The sequence below is a fragment of the Chaetodon auriga genome, chromosome 10 (genome assembly GCF_051107435.1).
Source record: "Chaetodon auriga isolate fChaAug3 chromosome 10, fChaAug3.hap1, whole genome shotgun sequence".
NCBI lineage: Eukaryota > Metazoa > Chordata > Actinopteri > Chaetodontiformes > Chaetodontidae > Chaetodon > Chaetodon auriga.
The window spans coordinates 20,395,165-20,414,744 of record NC_135083.1 but is presented as its reverse complement, the minus strand read 5'-3'; the positions used below and the strand labels follow the sequence as shown (position 1 = coordinate 20,414,744).

Here is a 19,580-nt window from a genome sequence, read left to right as displayed (position 1 = left end):
GTTTAGCATACACTGTGACTATGAGTCCCCACTGTCATCGTTCCATCTATTAAAATCTGATCTTGTCCTTGTCTGAACAGAGTGTGCCCATCGAATGAAGAAATGCATCAAATGTCAAGTCACAATCACCAAGAAAATTAGACAAGGTAAGAAGAGTCCTCTTTTTTTTCTATATTTTCATGTTTGGGACAAAAATCTTCCTTTGTCCAACTTGTATTGAATTCTAATGAGAAACCAGTTTAACATTTTGCTTCCAGTGCTGTGACTGATGCTGCCCTAATGTTTATTCATGAGTTTCTTGAGTGATTTTAAAGTCACATGTGCACATAAGCACCTCCACATCGGTCGCAGTTCCATATTTTGAGTCATGCTGTGTGCGTGGTCAGCTGCTTTGGTGCACAGCCTTATTATCTTTGAACCAGTTGCACGAGACTGCACAGCCTTCATAATTCTCTTCAAACATCACGAAACGACCACCTACGGTTATTGTCTAAGTTGATGGATTCACTTCTTCATTGCTTCGACATCATTCCTGTTGTGATCCCCCCACGCAGACCAAACAGAAGTGGACTGCAGCCCCGGCACTGAGAACTCGGAGCAGCACAACCTGCTGGAGCAGCTGCAGTCTCGCTACCGCCAGATGGAGGAGCGCATCACCTGCCCCATCTGCATCGACAACCACATTAAGCTGGTCTTCCAGTGTGGACACGCCTCCTGCATCGACTGCAGCGCCGCGCTCAAGACCTGCCCGATCTGCCGGCAGACCATCCGCGAGCGGATCCAGTTATTCGTCTGAACTTCTCCGTCCTCTCAGCTCTTAATGACCCAAAGAGGATGTCGGAGGGGGCTGGAGAGAAGTGGGGGTGAGAGAGGGCGGCTGTTGTCTTTGAAGACCCAGTGACCTCTATCTGCCCATCGCACCTTCCTGCTCACCCCCCCCTCCCCCAGTGATCAAATACATACTCAGCCCATAGGTTGCTTTACTATAAGACGCTGTGTTACATCGCTGAGAGTCCTCTGTTTGTTACATTTTGAGTAGTTCCCCTCCCGAGCAGGAGCACGTTGAGAACTTTAACTTAATTTTCAGCGTCAGAACTGATGTTCCGCCGAGCTTGACGGGAAGCAGACGAGGTCGTGAGGTGGTGCTGCCACTTCGAATACTCTGATTGGTAATCTGGAAACAAAAGGTCCCCCCGCCTCTTCCTGTCCTCACTCCCACCCAGCCTCCACCTCCTGTAATCTGTCCTACCTTTGCTGCTTTAAGTGGATGTCTGTTACCCATCATCCTCTCTGGCTTTCTGGCCTCCTCTGTTTACAAGGCTGCAGAGAATCAGCCCCCGTCTTCTGGCCCCTCAGCCTGTCCTGTGAATTACGTTTGCTCTCATTTGTACCAATCTCTTAATAATCAGTGTTAGTCTCTGCAGAGGGAGTTGGTATATCTAAAGGCTCTCTATATAGTCCCCAACCACTCGCCTGTATGCAAGGGGAAATACACAATATATATGCATGAATATATGCATATCGTAAGGCTGAAAATGACTGTGTTGTCATGAGTGATTTGTTGTTGTTGTTGTTGTTTTATTTCTCTCTGGTTACATTTGTGGATTTTTAATGTACCAATAAGTACAGATTTTTATTTATGTGTGAAAGGTGGTATTACTTAGTAATGTCCTTTTTTCAGTTGGTGTTTGCTTGGCAAAAATGTTTTTGTTTCTACTGAAATTCACCCCAAGCCTATGTCCTCTACTCAGGGTATCAGATCATTGATAGCACTTGTGATATCCAGAAAACATTTAAGACCCCCCACACACACAAAAACACACACACACACACACACACACCATTACAGAACTACAGTGTATCAGATCATTTTAGTGGAGGGAAAGAAAAGGTCATTAATAACCAGTCATAAAGTTGTGCATATTGCAGAAGAAACACTCAATTCACTTTATTAACGCTCAAAATATCATCGTCATTAGCGAAATGAATGTTTGCAGAAGAGCTCCTGCAACAAAACTCACATTTTCTTCCAAAAAAGCGCTGATAAAAACAAACAAAAAACAAATGTTGACGAAGCATCCCAGAAGCAGCAGTTAGCTTTTATCTCTGTGTTTGGACAGAAAGCGTGTCGTTGGTCTGCCTGTTTGTGTCTGAAGACCACAGTCTGTCCGTCACCTGGCTGGTGTAGAGACGCCGGCGAGCAGCGTGTTCACAGCTTAAAGGAGGAGACTTGTGTTTTGTGATTTATCCACTAGATGTAAGATATAGAATCAGAAGGGCAAACATGACTTCGTTTCGTTGCACCTCTCGTTCCACGTCTACCTTCCTAGTCGAGTCGTGTCGTGTCAGAAAAACCCTGTTTCTCCTCTGGAGTTCTGGATTGTACATCATCTTCATCCTCTAATGTTTTGGTGTGTTTTCTTGAAGGGCTTAAGCATATGAGAAAAAAAAATCGTATCTATTTTAATCTTTATTTAATTTTTATTTTCTATAATAAACTTCCAGAGACAGGAGGGTTTTTTTTGTCTTCATTAGATCCCAAATTTTGGGAGAGCCAATGTTAAAGATGTACATTTGAATGTCGGGGGGAAAAAAAATGTATCCTGTCTCACTCTGCCTTTTTTATGCGTAAAGAAAAAAAAGATGGAAGAGAAGGAGCTGGAGAGACTTTGACGAGTATACAGAGAGGTTTACTTTGAGGAAAGAACTTTTACATCAGTGCCAAATCGCATGAGGATGTGCATGGGCATGCACGCCCGAATTTATCTAGGCGCACTATGCTAAACCCCTCCAAGCTCAAGCGAGGGTTCAATTATTCCAGCAGTGTGACGTAAACTAAAAGCAAACTTTAAATGTTTTATTTAGTTCAGAATCAGAAGTGTTATCTCAGCACGTTGAGTTGCTGGTGTTAGAAGTTGAGCTAATGGTATTAGCCTCCTAACTTTAGCTGTAATGCTCTGAACCTCCTCATGTTCAAGTGATGCAACACTCACTTCAAAAATATTAACAGTCCCATATTTGGAGCTTTTTACAAGTATATATATTTATATTTTGTGAGACATTATTAATCAAGGGACAAGTTTCTTACAGAAATTTAGACATTTTAAGGATTGTCCATTGGTGTTCTTAGTTGAAGGTGTTACAGGCAAAGGCAATAATGTTTCAGAAAAAGGGGAAAGATGTTTTAGTTCTTTCTTTTTCTCCCCCTTAAGGAGGTGGCTGTGAGGGCGGGAAACAGTTTATGTATAAAAACACTACTAAAGCAGCAAATGTTACTATTGGTGTTTGTACAGTTCAGCTCTTGGAGTTCTGATGTTGGCCTTACTGTCCATTCCTCCTCTGTTGATGTTTTTTCAGTTGTATTCTGTACAAAAATATTTTGCAATAAATATGGAACTGTTTTCTAAGGACTTGCTGTTGAGGGTTGTTTTTCATTATTTTTTTCAGGACGTTCTGAAGTGAAATTTTGAATTTGTCTCAAAAATTCACTGAGAGGAGACTATGGAGAAGACATCAGGTAGCTTCTGTCTCGCTATTATTCAAGTTCACATTATTAATAGTGTCAAGATTGAGTCTTGATTTGCAGTGTCACCCCCTAAATGAAGATGAGAGACCTGATGGGATTTGTTGCTTCTTCCACCAAGTTTCACAAGAAGAGCGCCATCGTCCTGTCTGTCCTGTAAAGTGAATAAGCAGAGTTCTGACCTGGTAGCTGGAGAAGAATCCTGTAGTAGTACATTGGTCTCATTTATCTGCAAATGTACCTCCAGAAAATCAATGTGGAAATCATTGGTGTAACATTTATTTTCTAATTCTGGTCAAAGTAAAAACAAAGTGATAATGGAGCACCCAAAACGGATGTTTTAAGAGTGTACTGAATTGAAAAAAACAATAACAAAACAACATTTCTTGACCTACTTCACATTCACAGCCCCCACTGGAGATTCTCCTCAGTTCAGGAAAGCAGCAGGCGAGCAGGTTGTGTCTGCTTTAACCCGTTTAGGCCGCTCGCTATCTGTTCAGCGTCTCCAGTTAAATGCTGCTGTGTGCCACTTCTTCATCCTAATTGTCTTACGGCTCAGATGGCTTTGGCATATGACTCAGCACTTTAGCAGTGACGTCCACTGTGAGAACGAGGATGACAGCTTTGAACACTGGGAGTACCCACAACAATCTGAAACAAGTATCTCATGTTTTTATTTACAAAACTAAAAAGACATAAATGAAAAAAGAAAACTGCACTCTGTGCTGCATGTTTTCATTTTAACTTTTGAAATATCATCAGGGAATAGCTACATGTTAGTGGATCTAAATTCTCCAGAAGAAAAAATATATTCCAAAATTAGGAATCGCATTTAAAGAAATGTTACAAACAAACAAACAAAAAAAACTTTTTCAAATCAGTTTGAAATTAAATTGGTCTGTAAAATTAGTTCTGTTTGCACCCCAGTACTCATCTAATATGTCTATAAAGGCGTTTTTTCATTACATTTTCAATAATATATAACCTTTTGTTTAATGTCCTCTTCATGTTCTTTTCACTACTATCTTCTCTGTATTATTTTACTGTTTGTCTGTATCTGCCTGTGATGAATTTTGTGTACTAGTTTATTATGAGCCACACCAGAAGCATGTCATGGCACATCAAAATACAATGGAATACAACAACACCATAAATAACCGAATCAGCTTCTCTCTGATTGGACGAAAACATTTCCATCATAAGCTTTATTAAAGGAGGTTTTGCAGGTAAGACGGTCCTATTATTTTGTCCACCTTGGCAGACTAGCAGAGCTTGTATGCGCAGGATGTGGGAAGCGCGCCATCTAGTGGTGGATGTGAAATCAAAGCAATGGATGTTTCCTGTTGCATAACCTCACTGATGATAATCCACCTGATCAACACATCAAACCCACACACCACATTCTGTCAGAAAACACAAATATTCATGCAGGGAAGCACCTTTAATGAGCATGCCATTCTTAAAATATAGTCTTTTTTTAAGTTTTTTTCTGACTTTTTGTCCATTCTTTAGTTGTTTGTCTAATCATGTTCACCACCACATGCACACATTATGATCTGTATCTATGTTGTGTTCTTTAGTGGACTGGATGTGGAGCTGACTCAGGTAAAGAGAACAGAGCAACATCCACGCCTCTCTCTCAGGTATCCTGCAGGGGGCGCACTTGCTCACAGAAGTGCACCCTGGGCTTCCTGTGTTCAGGCTGCCTCTCTTACCAACCCACTGGCTCATTCTTCCTCAGTATTTGCCTCGGACCCTGGCATCAGCATTCAGTGCTCTCCTGCACCGTGCATCACATCAACACAGCATCTAAAGGTTTCTCCTCAGCCTCTTTGTGTCCTTCTCATCACACACATTTTTCAGCTGACATCACGCTCACTGGTTTGCGGTCGGTGGACAAAGACAGGCTTGAAACAGGAAACTGAGTGTTGAAGATGGGGCGTTGTTTTCCAGCATATCTGGGCTGAGGTGAATAAGGTTACACTTTAGGTCAGCAGGCCTCTGTTCATTAGTTTCCCTCCCCCCTCAGGTTCCCTCTGCTACCAGCTAAGCTAAGCTAAGCTAACAGACCGCTTATTGTACAGACATGAGAATGGTATCAGTCTCATCTGTAGCGAATAAGGACATATTCTGACATGTTTGAGCACTTTTCATCCTGGGCCGTTAAAAAGAGGCTGTGGTTATGATGTTTTTATTTGTGTCAAACATTTCCTTCAGGGTCAACAGAGCATCACTGCAGAGTACAGTTTACATTAACACATGCAGCGTGACAGAGAAGACATGACTTCTCTACAGGAAGATGTCACAGATTGTATTTAAAGCTTTTCTGGGTGGGTTAACTGTCTGCTGGCGTTCAGTCACTTGTTCCTGTTTTCTTTCTGAGAAAAAACTCCAATGCAGTTGTAAAGAAGGGAAATCATTTAGTTTAGAGGTTTTGCATGTCTCACCCAGGTGCTGACATTGACAGTGCTGACATTATTCTTAACAATCAATGCAGAAACCTGGGCTTTGTTTAAGACCAACAATGAGCCACACTGTTGTTGGCTGACATGATCTGTCATTAATATGAACACACACACACACTGGGTTATGTTCAAGACCTGCTGCTATAAATACCTGCTACAGTAGTGTACCAAATGTGGACTAATACACAGCAGAAAATAGTCCCCAACAAATACTCCATTAATTACTGTTTGAGTAGCGTTAGCTAAGAACCACAGTGCCCAGCCGTTGGCTCAGTCATTCAGTGTGTTTGCAGTATTGCCTGGTTACAGTGAAAAACAGGTGCAGCTAGTTTGCATGTTATGTTTATTGTTGACCTCAGGAATACATATGTGATAAAATATTCTGAGGTAAAAGGTCACTCGCATGAAGAAGGCTGTCGAAAATGGTGGAAAGCTACGGTAAGTGAACCTAAATAAGAGCAGGTGGTGATTTGTCTAATAGAAAACAAGTTGAAGGTGCTGATAAAGAGTTTGGCTGCTTTTGCACCTGTTTTGGATATTGTGGTGAACCGGCGAAAGGTTTCAATACATGATTCAGAGAGAATTTTCTGCCTCCTGAGTAGAAGTGTGCTGTTTCCTGTTTTCAGAAAATACAAGGGAACAAACCAAAATTTATGACTGAGGCAATACTAATCTATAATTAAGTAGTATTGCCTTAATCACAAATGCCTTTAGCATAAATGTCCTCCTGGAGAAATGAATTTATAGTTAATTAGTATTGCTATAATCTAGTAAATACATGTAAATGTGCTGAATGCTGAAGACAAACTGCCACAAAGCTGTTGCCAGATTGAGGTTCTCCTGAGAATCTGCTGTTTGTTCCAAGGTGTGGCACCATGAATGAATCCACATTTATACCTTTAGTTCTGTCACTGCAGCATAAAACAAACATCCAGCAAAATGTATGAAATCTGTGCAATCTGTGTTTTAACAAACATTCAAAAGCAATGTTTCCTCTGAGATCTTGATTATTCATCACACTGACACAATAAAATTGTTGCTCCTCTCTGTCCTCTGAACTTTATACAGAGATCAGGTTCGGATGTTTTGGTGGAAAATACCATAAGATGCTGGGACTTTTCTGAAGCTTCGCATTTCGTGAATTGACTGTCCTGCAGCAGGAAGAAACCAGCAATTCAAGATGAGGTGGCTTTGTTTACACTGTCACTAAACACCTGTTGTTCCATCAACAAGTTGCGCTGCATCAGTTGCTTTTCATTCCAAATATGAACGAAAAATCAGCAGCAGTTAAACAGTTGCGGAGGACTGCTGATGTGGTTTTTGTCCTGAAACTGGGTGGTTCGGGTGGAGGGAGATGTTGTCGTTGCTATTGTTTCACAGAAGCAGCGGCTGAGCGTTTCCCGAGTGTCATCTTACAGCAGCTCGTCTGAAGGAAAAAGAGATGCTGAGTATAAAAGATGGGAGTTATTCTTTTATGAGCATGATTTTACAAAGTAAGACCAGCTGGATAAAATCACTGACATCAAATAAGACAAAGGACAGAGGGGGGTGAAGAAGAGACCTCCACCCAAAACCACAAAAACAACAGATTCATGCCAAGTTGTGAGATAATTATGTGCTTCAACTACCTATTCCACTACATTTATGAACATTTTTACATCATGACAAAGATTTATTTGTATCAAAACTTTCAGTTCATCGCTTCAATACTTCATTATGTCGAAGTTTTCCTGCTGCACAGCTCAAACTGTACAAAACATCTTCAGCGTTGATGTATATGACATATATAGTACCTCAGTACTTCAATTTGCCTTCTGTTACTGAGGCCAGGTACTGAGATGTATGGGACTTTTAAAGATCCTTATTGAGGTTTAATGCCTTAGTCCATGAAAACATCATGTCACTTAAAGAGCCACCAGTGGCTACCACCAGTAGCACTACACAGCCTAGAAATGATACCAGTACTTTCTCTGTGACATCACATGACTGTCCTACACAGTGATTACATGACAATCTTGAAATTCTGCCATTGAAGCATCACAGCAGCATCCAGCCATGGGAACAAATGTTCTGACACAGACAGGAGGTGCATGAACGCGCTATAAAAAATCTGTAAGCTGCCAGAAGTGAGAGCTATTCATGACCTTGAGTTATCTTAACCTTTGTAGACTTGTACTCCTGCTTTGTCCAACTATTGGCAGCCACAGTCAATACTTGGTGTTTAATGATTAACGATAGTGAGGTTTAGGGTGCTTTGTTCTACTGTGTTGTGCTCCAATCAGAGTACTGCTACTATATCAGAAACTATATGATAATACAGGAGCTCTGGTATGTTTGAAAAACAGTGAGCCTGCTCAGATTCATGATGTGAGATGTAAAGTAAGCACCTTGTTTTTCTCCCTGCTCTCTCCATCCTCCCAGGCTGGCTGCAGGCACCTGGTTGCTATGATGGATTCCCACTGATGCAATATTAGCCAAGCTCAGCTCAACTCTCTGGGTACGTGGGCATAGTCTAATTTTGGTCTGAGGTGTTTTGGCTCACGATATGCCAGTGAGGAGTCAGTTTCTTTGCGTGCATTCCAGCCTCCACCATTGTTGTAAAGTCCATATCCCACGTTTCTTGCACTTAAACGGACATTAAGTCTTCTGGGCGGCCATGTTTCCATGCATAGCCTTCTTTTAACTCCCTGCAGACCAACCCCACCTTTGTGTTCCTGCTTAACACTTCAATAGCTCACCCATGCCACAACTTGTGAACCCCCCCCACCCGTGCGTCTGTTGCTGCGTATTTGTTAAGAAGGTGGTCATTACATTGCCTATAGGAGAATACAGCCCATATGTAGAGGGACTCACCGCAGCAGATGGGTAAACCGGAAGAGAAGCAGGTTAATTAAGGCCTCATGACACCCAGATGACATGTGTTGCCCTTTGTTCTGAGATTACCAAATTTAAATGGAAATGTGCAGTTCATACTTAAAGTCCAGTCTGTTAAATTGTTTGGAAACCATAAATAACATCAAAAAACGTCTTTTCCCAGACCTTAAAAAAAGGTCAGCATCGTTTTCACCAGTGCATTCAGTTCAGAGTCACTGCTGGTCGTCCCTCTTTCGGTTTCCTTGAACAAACTGTAGAAGACAAAAGCTGTCTTAGTAATGTCTGGTGCTAAAGCCAGTTTTGCATTTTAGTTTGATTTGAACAAAAGAGGTCGGGAAGAGACCTGAGCAAGACAGAGAAGCCTTGTCTCCTGCAGCTGGCCTCGCGTCCGCTCAGTGAATGCAAAATTATTTGCATAGGAAAATACAAGTGATGTCTTTGGGAGTAGCTCAGAGCGTTGGAGGATGACCCATCACTGGAGGACTGGAGGAAATAATTCACACACGCTCTCTCTGTACTGTGCTGTGTAGAAAAAATGTACACATTGTTTTACACTTGTATTACATATGACTTCTGCTTCTGCTTCTACTGCTAGATTGACTTAAGCCATTCTTGTGGCTAAAAATTCAACTTTAGCGAGTTTGAAAGATCCAAGCTGTGATATACAGCAAAAGAGTTCCTGTTTATACTCAATCATACAAACAAACGCTGGAAAACAGGTTCCGAATGGCAGCCATATTGCTGCTGCCACTACTACAGAACATATGGCCTTGTAACTGCAGCTCTGCTGGAGGATGCGTCATATCTCCTCTCACAGACTCATCAGAGAGACTGATTTGCCTCTGATGCAAATACCAACTGAAGATGTGCTGCAGTGAGGATGCAGCTCAGACAGCAGAAAAAAAGATGCTTCAAGCAAAGAAGAGACAGATTTGACTTTCGGATCAGACACAGATTTTCTGAGCAGCTGGTGCTTCGACTGAATACCTGGTCTTATTATTCCATGGACACTTTTTAACCAATAATAACTAAATTATCTTTAATATATCCTAAATATAAGACAGTCATGTTTGGGGATCTTTACACTTATATTATTGCCTTCAAAATTTGGGCATTAAAATAGTAATGTTTGGATCATCTTCACATAATTCTCAGATCCCTGGCTGCTACAATAATACAGTTATTAATTGTGTAACTATTAAGGTGGCGCACTTTACAATGCAACATTGACATCCACATGATGCAGCGATTGGTCAGGTGTTCTTAGGGGAGAACGTTAGTGCAACACCATGAATGCCATCAAGGGAAGACTGTCCAAAAGAGTGCATTATCCACATTAGTTTGATTCAATGTGCAGATGTGGCCCGTCTCTATGATAATAGGCTTTTCATGCTGCCTTCAGGTGTTGCCATTCAGAACAGGAACAAACACTTTTGCCTGTTTGAGCAGTCTGACATCACTTTGCAAAAACTGTTTTGTTGTGAAGATACGTGGGTCTGCAAATGGTTGTTTGTCAAGAAACACTGAAGTTTCAACGGTGCAGTTTTTATTTCCATGTGTGATAGATGAACAAGATATAGCATGTATGTAAGACACCAACTGAGCTGCTTCCAGTCTTTGTGCTAAGCTAGGCTAACATGATCTCTGTACTGGACACACAGAGATGAAAGTGACATCTTAAGCAGGACAAGACAACAAACATGGGTATTTCCCTAGATGTTGGACTGTTCCTTTAAAGTGTGAGGTTTGTCTGGGCACAGGAAGTAAGCTGCGGCACCTTGCAATAGAGGGAACAGTGTCAGCTGGTGTGGGTGTTCCACTTGCAACATAAGTAAGACATGGATGACATGAAGGTTATGTGAATAGATACGCACTTCTGATTACTGGAATAAAATGATGCTGTATGATGATAACAGTGTGAATCTGCTGGGAGCAGCTCCGTGTTACATACACACACATCTGCGCACACACCTTCCTTTGAAGTGTGTGTGTGTATGTTGGCGTGGTCTCTGTCTGCGGTCCCCCCACATGAATAGAGCCGGGCCTTGTGCAGTCGACAGCTGTCTCCTTTGAACGCCCAAAAACAAAAAAAGCCTTAAATCCAGCGACCTCCCCCTTTCATGTGTTCATCTGATACCACTCTTCCTCACCTTACTGTCACTCCATTCAGCTCCGTGGCCCGAGGCTGCAGCTTGTTACCTCTCTGAGCTCAACCTCTGGAGCCCATGGACTCGTTTGCTCCCTCTGAATGTTTTGAAGGGGGGAGACAGGGCTTCTAGAAAGAACAAAGTGCAGCTGCTTTGGGAAAATGAGCAGTTCTGTAGTATCATCACAGTGCAGCTTAGCTGCTGATGTTAAAGCTTGTGGGTTTGGCGCTCATTAGATTAAAAAATGGGGCTTCAGTGGAAGAAAAAGAACACGCAAGACAAAACTAAGACCCAGATTTTAACATACAGTTAAAGACTCCCAGTCCACAGGCAGCTATGGAAAGAGATTCTGTGTCTGGTGCAGGTTTTTCCATGATGTTCCTGGTCATATATCCCTGTTTTCCACAGAAAATTAATCAGAAAATGGCTTTGCAGTGTTACATAGCGATTACACATACAGTGCAAGGACAGAGACAAAACACGAAGCCAAACATAAAGAATTCAGTGGCAGGGAAGGAAAATTTGTCCCATGCAGCCATTTTGGAGCATCATTTTTTTTTGGTAGTTTGAGGTATAGCAGTTTTTTAAGATTATGTTTGGGTGGCCTTATGCATCTCTGATCGGTTACATGCTGCTCTTCCAGCCCCGTCTCCTTTAAATTACAGTTGTATATTAGTTTTTTCAGAAACACATTGCAATGACAACCACAGTCACTGTCTGGATTATGACCAGAGAGAACATCTGTGTGAGTGAATGAAGCAGGGAGGTGGACGGGGTGGATGGTGGACATACTAAGTGCAGGACAGAATCCAGTAAACGAGAGAGTCCGGTCTGTGGTCAGACTAAGGTAACAAAAGCACTTTGACTATTCTCATGACTTCAGTGAAATATTAACATGAAATCTGGTCACTGCTGATTTACCCTGACATTGACAAAGTGCTGCCAGTGCCTGAGCAGAACCATACAGAAGCTGAATAATGCTGTAGTCACTGCGAGTGGATACTGTACTGCAAGGAAAACAAATTCAATTAATTCAGTGAACATTCTACTGATACTTTCAACATCAACATTTTTGAGACTTGCCAGGTAAGTTAATTAACAACATGAACTCATTATGTTCTCTTTGGATTGGGATTTGAACCATTTGCAGATTTTGCAGATTTTGCACTGCACTTGTTATGAAAAAGGTTTGTCACTGAGATGGACTGTAAGATATCACTGACCATGAAAAGCAAAGCATTCCTAGTCTTAAACCTAAATGCTTACAGCCTTCATATTTATCTTCAACTACTGTGTGGTAGTGAGGTTTGGAAAAACTGGCATAATTGTTTGAGAACATATGAAAGTCTTCTATCATATACATGTTCCACATCATGGGTTCCAGCAGCTATTTTCCCAGTTCCCCAGAAAAGTGCAGTAGAATATTGCACTTTCGATTTTTTTTTATGTATTCAGCCCTTGTCTTATGCCTGGTGAGCAAGCCTGGATTACCAGCTGCTAATACTCCAGCATTTGAATAGAGCCGCAGGTTCACTGGGATTCAACAGGGGCCCTGTGGTCTCCTAGCTGGATAATCCAGCCCCATGCTGTTGAGATACAAAATGCACCAGAAAAAAGTTAAAATATCATAAGAAATACTCAGACATGTGTTAAGCATGATGGTCCGAAAGAAGGGGGAAGCTTGCAGCCACACACAATACGAAATAATCTAAAACTGAACTTGACTCAACCAGTAAAGAGACGACATGCTGAAGTATAAAATGGTTAACTGATGACTTCCGAAAGAAAAGTTTTTATTTTGGCTCGAGCTGCAAAGTTCCACTTAAACAAGTCTTCTCCTCACTATGCCTCCCATACACCTCATGCCCTCTGAGGAAAAAAAGCCACAAATGAAAGCTAAAAATAGCATAGTCTTAAGAAGGATGGGGAGTCTTGGTGGTGTGTGTGATAACCCAGGTGCTCGGCCCTCCTCATGTCCGGCTGCCTCCCATTCACTGAGGGTAATTAGAAAATCTTCAGGGCAGGATCGGCTTGGCTCTGTGAGTGTGCATGTGTGTGTGTGTGAATACCAGCATGCCGTTGAGTGTGTTTAGCCTGTGCATAACGAGGCTGAGGCCCAACACTGTACCAGGCAAAGGTTTCCACCGAACCGTTCTTGCATAACTCAGTGAGTGATAACAACGGTGCATTCCTCTCAATACACATCACAGCTGCCAACATCTTTGCCTCGGTTTTTCCCAGTTCACATTTTAAATGCAGTCTGTCTCACAGTCCAGGATGAGCTGGAGAGTATGTTCCCATTCTGAGCCACTGAGGAGGAGATAGGAGTTAAGGCGACGCGTTTGAAGATGCCCTCTTTGTCTGCTGTGTCTCGAGGAGATGGAGAGATTGGGTGATGCTCCAGGGCAGAGGTCACGCTCATCAAGAGGTAGGTCAGCTGGGGTTAAAGCTGAACGTGTTCCCACATCTATTGAGTGTCTGTACCCTCCAACCTGATGGGAAGCAGACTTGAAATAGAGCAGGGACATTTGACTGATGGGAAATGCACAGACAGGAGCTTTGTTGGCAAACTGCTCATATTTTATCCTTAAGAAGCTGGATGAAGTGCAGTCGGAGGCATGGTGAATAGATAGTGAGTGCATTAGTTAAACTGAAGCTGTTTTTATAGCACTGGGTGTGTTTTGTGCTGTTGGCTGCAGCCTGTTAATATCCAGGATGTTGATTCAAAGCCTTTTTTTAACACCAGCCTCTTCCTAAATGACCACAGATTACACTCCACAAACACACTGCTATAAAGAGTGTACTGGCAATAAAAAAACCAGCATCACTCCAGGTCAGTGTGTACGCGCCACATCTTTACCTGCACCCTCAACACTTCATTACCCATCAATGTCGGATGAACAGCTGGTCTCCATGACACCTGCTCTCCCATAGGCTCTCGTGGGACCGTGTTGCACCTTGCTGCTTTTTGATTGGCTGGAGGGACTAGATGAACCTACTAGCCTAGCGTCTGGAGAGTGCAATGTTGACAGAGTGGCGCCCAAATCCAAAGGGTGTGTTTGGAGGGTTGTAAAACCGTGGCTGAGCTTTGAGAAACCCGTGTGCTCAATGTGTTAATGTGTAGCTCTCTTACAGTGACAGGGCTGTGCAGCAGAGAGGCCCGTGGACTTTGATACTCATTTCTTCCTGATTCATACAAAAGAATGAAATCTGTCGATCATTTACTTGCGTACTAACCTGTATGAATTCAGAACAGATTCAGTCATTCTGGACTGCTGACATTTGGATTTCCCACACTGGGATACGTGTATGTAGCTGTATTGATCTTCAACCTTACTTTCAGGTACCTCTTCACAGAAGTGACATAGTTTAGCTGTAGCTCATGAGTACAGTAATACATTACATTGTGCTAATCATTTTCACATCCACTGAAAAAACACTGTCACCAGTTAATGCAACAGAGCAATAGTGCACATTTTATTCTCCATGCATGTGTATTTTTGTGAATTCTTCTTCACACTGAGCTGCGGACTTGTGGTCATCAGATATATGGTGACATAATTGCACAAACAGAGTCTAATCAGTGCACTGGGAAATGAGTTTCCTCTAACTCAACAACCTTTTTCATCATCTACAGTTGAGGAACCTGCGCATTGGCTGAATGAGGAACAAAACCACACATGTAACTGAAGCCATTAACTTTATCTGCATAGATAAGATATGCAGCGCTTTCACTTTAGGCACTAAAAAAAGTCAGTCTTGTATAAGTTGTGTAAGACCTCAGTGCTCCTCGTTTCTCAGGTCAACCATAATAATAATCATCATCAGTTTGAATCTTTGCTGCTCCTGCTTTCTCTTTTGTGATCTTCTCCTGCCTTCAATGGTTCTGTCCTTTGAGTGGGCAGCTTGAAGCTGTTGGTATCTCCCTCCCCACCTCTCTGCTTAGGTCAGATGTATATTTTGGCCGTGGCCATCAGTATTACCAAGAACAGTAAATTTCTCTTAGCGATAAATCTCACTTAATTGCAACCTTTCCACATTACTCAGCAGTAATTTACTGCCAACAGACAGTGATGAGAAACAATGCTCTCATAATGCTTTTATATGCTCTGGTCCTGCAGAAACGTTTCACAATGAGAAACAGTTCCAGCAAACGGGGGATGTATGTAGAGAATATGAAGAGGCAAACACAACCAGGTTTGTCGCTGGCTTCTGCTGCCTGATACACGATTCCTGTGAGGAAAATGACTGCAGCAGCAAATAATCAACAATAACAAACAAGTGGATCCAGCAAGTTACATTTTGTCAAGTCTGAACATGCAAATATAGAAACAACAAGCTCCCGCTGGTAAGCAGGGTGTTTGTGTCTCCTGCTCGCTTTGAAGAGGCAGCAGCACGATTCTGTCAGAACGAGTCACGTCAAACCAACTTTTTCTGGTGACTGAAATGTGAGATGCTCCTTCATGCAAATTGACTGGACTAAAGTATCTGGCCTTAATTTGGCATCGTTTGTGAGGGCGCATACAGTGTCCTTTAACTGGGAGATAGCAAGACAATATACAATGAAGTATTGACTCACTTGTATATTTATCCACATTACATTTCAGTGAGTGATTTCCGGTTGTCTTTAGTCATTCAAAACATCTGACACGGGCTATGATTTTGTTTTTGTCGTGGCCTTCACCCCGACACACAGAGGAAGTGGAGAGGAACAGCACAGGTGAGGAGTGCAGGGAGGGGGGCCTGTGTTTTCACCTTGGTAACTGGTCCCAGTGGGCAGCTTCCTGGCTGCACCTTCACCTGAACCCTGCCTCCCCAGAGAGCCACCACATCACAAACACGTCTTGCATCATTAGCAGGACCTGCTGTTACCCTGCAGCCAGACCCCATGATACACTCTGTGGGAGAGATCAGGCATTACCCAACACACGGCGAATGGGCCGTGCATGTCACGGCTTTACATCAAGCAGGATGACAGAGATGGAGCTTTACATCAAAGGTTGTTATATGATTATAAAGAAGATAGGTCAACATCTTCAAAAACAGTTATATAACAGTTAAAAACAGTTATACGACCTCTTTATAACCCCTCATAAATGCAGTGCATAGTTGTTGGCCGACATGTTATTTCATGTCCCATTATGGAGTTTGCTCTAAAGATCTGTCATGGTCACCTGGGTCAAGTTTCATTACTTAGAATAAAAGTGATATATTAAGCTATCAGTGGTGTGTCTGCAGTATATAAAGCTCCAAAATTCTCACGTACATATCCAGGAGACCTCATGCATTTATAATTGCTGTTTAAATGAATGAAATCCATCCCTGATTTCCCCTGAGTCAGTCAGTCCTATTCTTCTGTGCCAATACAGATTTCCTTTGGAAATCCTCTGCAGCAGTGTTTGGTTCCCAGTCTTTTTGGCTTATGACCTCTTAAATGAAGCAGCGTCTACTCAGACCCTTTGTCATATGTCCACTGGTTGTGACCAGTTTAACCCTAAAATGGCTTCCCTTGTTCACTTTTAGAGGCTAAGATAAAATAAAAAAAGCAACATTAGACTGAAGTAAAACATGAACAACAAAAAAAAAAAATCAGGTAAAAAAATCTGATACTTTTTTTTTTTTTTTTAAATTATTCTGGGTTGTTTGGCACCTTGATACAAACGATACTAGTGTGAGCATAGTGAAGAGCTGAAGTCTTACACATGTGACATACATACATGTGACATAGTGTATGTGAATATTACAATTTGTGAAAACTAACAAGCTGCCTCTGCAAATTCAAATGAACGTTGTCCTCTTTGACCTGTCTGACCCACCTGTTGAATCTGCAGATGAAAACACTGGTTGAGATCATGAATTTATGCAGATAGACAGCGGCTACAGCTGGAGTTTGTTTTACATGATATGAGCTAAAGTAAAGATACTCAGCGGCTTCCTTCACATGGCCAGAGTGTGGTGAAGGTGTCTGGGTGGATTCTAAGCAGGAACTCAGGGAATTTACCTTCATGTCAAACAGAGGAACCAGTTTCCTTGTCATGGCTCCTGTACCCCAGAAAGACCTTTCTCCAGAGGTAGCACTCTCTGACGGCTCGGGAACTGACAGGAGTCCGTGATTGATCAAACATAAAGCTTGAGGCTGCTGGAACAGCGGCAGCATTCATTCAGGTAGTAAGATAGTAAATACTGTCTGCCAGTAGTATCAATATTAGGACTAAGGGAGGGAATGTCTTGTAATATTGACTGACACTCAAAAATCATGAAATTCTCGTCAGTTGCGTAACAGTCAACCACACGAGTAATGTGATAGTCTCAAACAAAGCTTCTGTCACAGTTCTGGAGGAAATACAAACAGGATCAAGGACTCCTCGATTCCTGGTACCCTTTGGTTGAAAAGCGCTAATTGTTTCCTTTATTGCAAAACACAACAGAACGTTTCCCATTTCAAAAGAACGGTAGCTGGTAATGCAGGGAATATAAATCCTAGTTGCAATTATTAGTCACCACAATGTATGAAAAATGAGTTTGACAGTCAGTGAAAATCAAAAGTGAAAGCAGGGACATGTTTTCATGCCATAACCATCTTTGCCATGTTTGTTTTGCTTTTATCAACACTTTTATAAGTCAGTTATGATTAGAAATGTTTTGGCATAAAACAGTTGACTGGAATGACCTGGACCTAAATCAAATACAACTGTAAAATGCTATTACTAAAGGTTTTTTTCCCCCAAGCCTTTCAGCTAAAGTCATGACTGTAAACTCACACAGGCAAGTGATTATCAGCTGCATGTACAAATTCAGAGAATGATGAATAATCTCTGCTCCGAGGACTCAAAAGATTCTTGTAATTACTATTCAACATTTTTCATTCCTGCTTGAATTCAACATTCACAAAAACTAAAGCATATATAGCTCCTCCTCTGAAAAATCATTGTCATTCCCCACATGCTAATGCCTTAGTAAACACATTACACAATGAGCTAATTACACCAGACCAAATAAAAAGTCCTTTGGATGAAACAGACAGGTGTGTTTGGAGATGCTATGCTATCATAGCACCTCATAATGCCTTCAAACTGAACACACAGAAACCCTTTAAAGCTTCACAATGCCAGTTGTGGCTGTGAGGCAGGCGAGGCCGACGTGCTATTTAAAGTAGGGCACAATGAACGATTACCTTGAGGTCAGCATTTACGCTCATTTCCTAAACAAACTGCAACGTCTCCACTGTGAATGACTGAAACTTGACCCGGTCAGCAGCTCTGCAGCTGTGTTTGACAGGCAACAAGAGTCAGACGTTTGAGTGTGTGTGTGTGTGTGTGTGTGTGTGTGTGTGTGTGTGTGTGTGTGTGTGTGTGAGACTGTACGTGTAGTGCGCTCAGGAATCCATTCAGAGACATTGAACTTATCCAACAGAAATATGAGAGCTGCCTCTCTCGTGTATGTACAGTGACAGCAGCAATGCATCTTTGTCTCTGCACAACAAGCCGTGTTGACCTGAGCGACGACTAATATTTGCATGAATTATGACCAGTTTTGAATGAACCTTTCTTTCTCTCCTATCGGCTCAATGTTCTTAGTCAAGGTAGATGGCATACGTCATCAGTGCATACGTGAGCTATGACTTCCAGATAGTGGTTATTATCTTTAGTTTGTTTTTTTTAAGTGCATTTCTAAACTCTCTGGAAAAAAAAAACATAAAATGTGAATCAGTGCTACAAGAGGACAAGATTATATAAGAATTAAACAAGCATCTTATCTCTGATTTGATCTGACATCGTGACACTTGCTGCCTGTCACTTAAGCTGACATTTAAGTGATCCACATGCTCCGTGTTTCTATCAGTCAGCTGATATGGTGACGGAGAGGCTGTGACATGCAACGAGGCCCCTGGGTCGCTCCTCTTGTTCTGTATTTATGAACGGTTTGTCCATAACAGAAGAAGCAGAAGATGTGTTAAAAAATCACAGAACTTTTTTGTGATATTTGACTATTTTGTTGAATTTTTTGGCCAGTTTTGTACTGTTTTTATTATGTTATGCACATAGAAAAAATGAAACACCTCTCCACCCACTCACATGCCAAACCTCAGCCATGATCTCACTGACATCAAGAGGATATGATACATCAAACCACAACAATGTAAGATTAGAAGCTCAGTTGAGCACTGTTTTAATTGTTAAGTGAAATTGACTGCCGGGCTAGAAAGCTCTCAGTTTTAACACTGTGCTTCCTTGCTAGTGAAATGAATAATGTCAAGAATAGTCTTGGTCCACTGGGTTTATTAACTGCTTGTGGATTTCCATTGTAAAGGCATCTTTTTAGTTTTTGCTGCAGTAATTTCTGCTGGGAAAATGCTTTTTATTCACATAATAAAACACTGTGAATACAGGTGGATAGAAATGTACCTAATATGAACAAAAACTGGCTTTATTTCAGAGAATATGGCACAAATTGATGCTTTTCCCTTCAAAGAATACATTTGTATAATTTCCACGAAGAATTACACTCAACGTCGCTGTTCTGTGCCCTGGAGGAAGAAGTGTGCGGTGAAGTGACAGTGTGTGGAGCTCT

At 41.8% G+C, this 19,580-nt stretch overlaps 1 protein-coding gene across 5 annotated transcripts in view; it reads left to right on the top strand.

The window, feature by feature from the left end:
• The window catches only part of mib2 (MIB E3 ubiquitin protein ligase 2), a 43,712-nt gene extending 41,888 nt beyond the window's left edge, over positions 1 to 1,824 (top strand). For all 5 annotated transcript variants that reach the window (XM_076740074.1, XM_076740073.1, XM_076740075.1 and 2 more), the window contains 2 exons: positions 81 to 146; positions 555 to 1,824. In XM_076740074.1, the coding sequence (XP_076596189.1) occupies positions 81 to 146; positions 555 to 796 (308 nt within the window). In that variant the 3' untranslated portion in view covers positions 797 to 1,824. The remainder of the gene's footprint in view (positions 1 to 80; positions 147 to 554) is intronic.
• The last annotated feature ends 17,756 nt before the right edge of the window (positions 1,825 to 19,580 follow it).